Source organism: Otolemur garnettii, unplaced genomic scaffold (genome assembly GCF_000181295.1).
Source record: "Otolemur garnettii isolate 467f Iridium unplaced genomic scaffold, OtoGar3 scaffold00112, whole genome shotgun sequence".
NCBI lineage: Eukaryota > Metazoa > Chordata > Mammalia > Primates > Galagidae > Otolemur > Otolemur garnettii.
In genome coordinates this window covers 1,616,979-1,620,657 of record NW_003852507.1, presented here as the reverse complement: position 1 = coordinate 1,620,657, position 3,679 = coordinate 1,616,979, and the positions used below count along the sequence as shown (strand labels likewise).

Here is a 3,679-nt window from a genome sequence, read left to right as displayed (position 1 = left end):
GTTTTTGGCCAGGGCTGGGTTTGAACTCACCACTTCTGGCATATGGAGCCAGCGCCCTAGTCCTTTGAGCCACAGGCTCGCCCTACGCTCAGCTATTTTTTGTTGCAGTTTGGCCAGGGCCGGGTTCAAACCTGCCACCCTCAGTACATGGGGCCAGCGTCCTACTCACTGAGCCACAGGCACTGCCCCTAAAAAGGAACTTCTTCAGTTTCTAAAGGAAAAATAGCTCAAGCTCCTCCTCCATGTCCATGTGATAACCTGAGGAAAAAAATATTAGAAACTCCCTCAAAAACTTTCCAGGGCCTCCATCTTCAGGTTTCTGCTAGCCTCTTGATGAGCTAGGGGATTCAGTAAAATCATTTTAAAAGGTTCTTATTTTTCACATATATATACTCAAATATGTATAGTTGAAATCACATATATCTGGTACCTGTTTCAAACCAATCCCAGAGCCTTGGGCAGGAGAAGACTGGTGGGAACATAACTAAAACAAGCTGGGAACATGAAAGGTTATCTATTCTCTTTTAATTTTTTATATATTTCAAATTTCACAGAAAATTTAAAACACACAGAACACACCAGAAAAAAATAAAGAAGTCCAGGGCTAGGCACAATGGCTCATGCCTGTGATCCTGGCATTCTGGGAGGCTGAGGCAGGTGGATTGCATGAGCTCAGGAGTTCAAGACAAGCTGGAGCAACAGTGAACCCCGATCTCAAACTAGTCAGGCCTGTGGAGGGTGCTTGTATTCCCAGCTACTTGGGAGGCTAAGGCAAGATCACTTGAGCCCAGGAGTTTGCGTTTGCTGTGAGCTATGATGCCACGACACTACCCAGGGTGAGAAAGTGAGACTCTGTCTCAAAAAATGAAAAATAAATAAATAAAGAAGACCGAGTGTCGTATTTTTCCTGAAATGAGTGAAAAACTGAGAAAGGTTCTCAAGCGAGGGAAAAACCAGCCCAGCCCCACCTCCCCACAGGAACATTACCTCCAATGAGCGGATGCTGCTGTGATAGGTGACAGAGAGCATGGAGAGGCTGAGCACTGGAGTGGGGATATCAGGAGCCTTGCAACAGGGCTGCATCTTCTCCTTGACTGACTTTACCAGCGCAAGCACAAGCCCTTGAATCCCCACGGTAGAGGTCTCAGCACTGCCCAGGACAGTCAGTGTGTCCAGTCGTATCTCTGAAGCACCTAACATCCAGAAAGTGTGTCAGCCTTGGTTCCCAAATAGCAGCTTCAGTTCTCACTCTCCTTTCTTATTTATTCCTTTTACTCTAATTATCTTTATTCCCCAAGGCTCCTTAAGCTCATTCCTTTATTTCAGGGAAATTTTCCCTTTCCTATCTTAATCTGACTAGATCTGCCAAAGACCAGTTAAGTCCCCTAACCCTAACTCTTACAAATTGTGCAGATACTCTCTAGAGCTAAACACACAGGAAAGCAAAAGTACATGGATCTCACTCTCCTAACCACATCAGAACTAAATCTTTTATATGTCTTGCTTAATACTTGCCTTTCATAAGCCCTTAAGAAATACCAACTAGGCCAATATTTATGTAAGACCTTCTAGCACCTCATGCCTCTAACTTTAGAAAAATTCCAGATAATCAACTTCGACGAGAAGGAGCAGACTGAACCAGCATTATCTGCTTAGGTTACACACTACACACTTCAGTACAGATCCCCATCTCACTTACCGACCAGGGCAGACAGGGTGAACAAGTTCATGTCCTCCACCTTCAAGTCCACCTTCCATAGTAATGACACAGAGTCCCCAAATGATGATTCCCTAGAGACAGCTGACTTCCCAGATTGAGGACCCAACAGGGATAAGATACGAGAAAGACACTGAGCACAGGTGTCTGATGCTTCTACTTGTAGTCCTCGAATTGTACAATCAAGAAAGAGAGTATCTGACTGGGTGCTAGACAGGCCCAGAGGCTGGTTATAGCTACCCTAGAAAAGAAGCAGATGGACCCCATTAGAAGTATGCAGGAGCACAGTTTGTAATGCCTTGATGCATCACTTGTTGCCAACAAGATGCTCAGTACTCTGAAGTATGACTGGATGAGAAAGCTATATGGGCCCCTATTCACCAAAGCCCTCACCTACCTGTAATGTGAAGGAGTCCAGGACAAGTGCCTCACCCCAAACATGCATATTGGGTGGATGTGGTGCCCGCTGAATGTGGGAGTCACTGCCCACACGCCAGCAGAGGTGGTCCACAGTTAGGACGCCCCGCTGATGGATGCTCTGTGGCCTGAGATGCTGGTAATCTGAACAATGGTGGAAAAAGAGAGTTCTGTGGAGCCACTGTGGCCATCAACTGTACTCTGCTCCTCTAATGGACAGATTCTTATTCTTTTTCCATCCCAGTGCCTTACCCAGAGAGATGGAATTGAATCCCAAGGCAAAAGGTGGTGTATCTCCAAGCTGAATGGAAATGTTGACATTGGAGATGGAAGTGCTAAAGATGATGGGAGCCAGGATTTGGGGGAAGGTTCTGCACAGGGACAAGACATCATTGTTTGATAAGGAAAGAATTGCAGCTTCCTATCATGGGACAGATTCCTGAAGCTCTCAACATTAGGCTGAGAATTTAGAGTTTTGTTGTGATTCTTAGGATGGGATACAATTAGAAGATAAAAGACTGAACTCACTAGCTGGCAGCTACTCCCAATGGTAATCTGCAGGAACCCCAGAAAGATAATAGGTTGAACCAATCCTATGAAATTGCCATTTTTATAAGTCAAATATGGTGAACACCAGCAATATTGTACGATTCAACCTAAATAACCAAGAAGCATCACTTCTAAACCATGACCTATAAGATCTCTATACAGCACAACGAAGGACTACACAAAGACAGAAATGGCACTGCAGATATAACACTGCCACCTTATCTAAAGTAGGCAAGACAAGATCCATCTTATCATTTTAATTCAGTTCAACAGATGTTTATTTTGGTAAGGTACTATGCTGGACACTGAGGACACAAAAACAAAAATGACATCATCTTGCCATCAGGGAGTCTTATCTAACGGGAAAAATACATAAAATAGGATTGCTACTGAGATTAAGATTTGGGGAAATCAAATAATCAAACACATATTAACATAAGATACCACCTGGGACCAAAAGAATCCTAGAGAATCTTAAGTTCATTACTCATTTTAGGGAAAGGATGGCTGATGACTGATAAGATGGCTGCTGAAAAAGATCAAACTGACCTTTTTTTCCTTTGCTGAAGAACAGGTGAACTAGACCCCTGTGTTTCCAGGGCTAGCATGTGTAGCCAGTGAGAGAATTCCCGGTGCCGGTAGTGAATAATGCAAGTGTTCAGAACCAGGGAGGCTGAGAGGTCAATGGTGGTTACCTGGAAATGAGAAGACCAGAACTGTGGGCTTGGTTTTTATTTCATTAACTCATAATGCAATGAAGTAGAAAGAGAACAGAGAACGCAACAATTCTTGGCTCGGCACCTGGAGCTCAAGCAGCTAAGGTGCCAGCCACATACACCAGAGCTGGCGGGTTCAAATCCAGCCCAAGCCTGCCAAACAACAATGACAACTACAACCAAAAGAAAAAAAATAGCCAGGCATTGTGGCGGGCGCCTGTAGTCCCAGTTACTTGGGAGGCTGAGACAAGAGAATCTCTTAAGCCCAGGAGTTGGAGGT

General features: G+C 44.5%; 1 protein-coding gene across 4 annotated transcripts in view; it reads right to left on the bottom strand.

Moving 5' to 3' along the window:
- KIAA0100 (KIAA0100 ortholog) overlaps positions 1-3,679 on the bottom strand; it is a 37,707-nt gene that overhangs the window by 28,359 nt on the left and 5,669 nt on the right. For all 4 annotated transcript variants that reach the window (XM_023517487.1, XM_023517488.1, XM_012809755.2 and 1 more), the window contains 5 exons: positions 3,233-3,378; positions 2,387-2,505; positions 2,115-2,278; positions 1,700-1,958; positions 988-1,193 (listed from right to left, as the gene is read on the bottom strand). In XM_023517487.1, the coding sequence (XP_023373255.1) occupies positions 988-1,193; positions 1,700-1,958; positions 2,115-2,278; positions 2,387-2,505; positions 3,233-3,378 (894 nt within the window). The remainder of the gene's footprint in view (positions 1-987; positions 1,194-1,699; positions 1,959-2,114; positions 2,279-2,386; positions 2,506-3,232; positions 3,379-3,679) is intronic.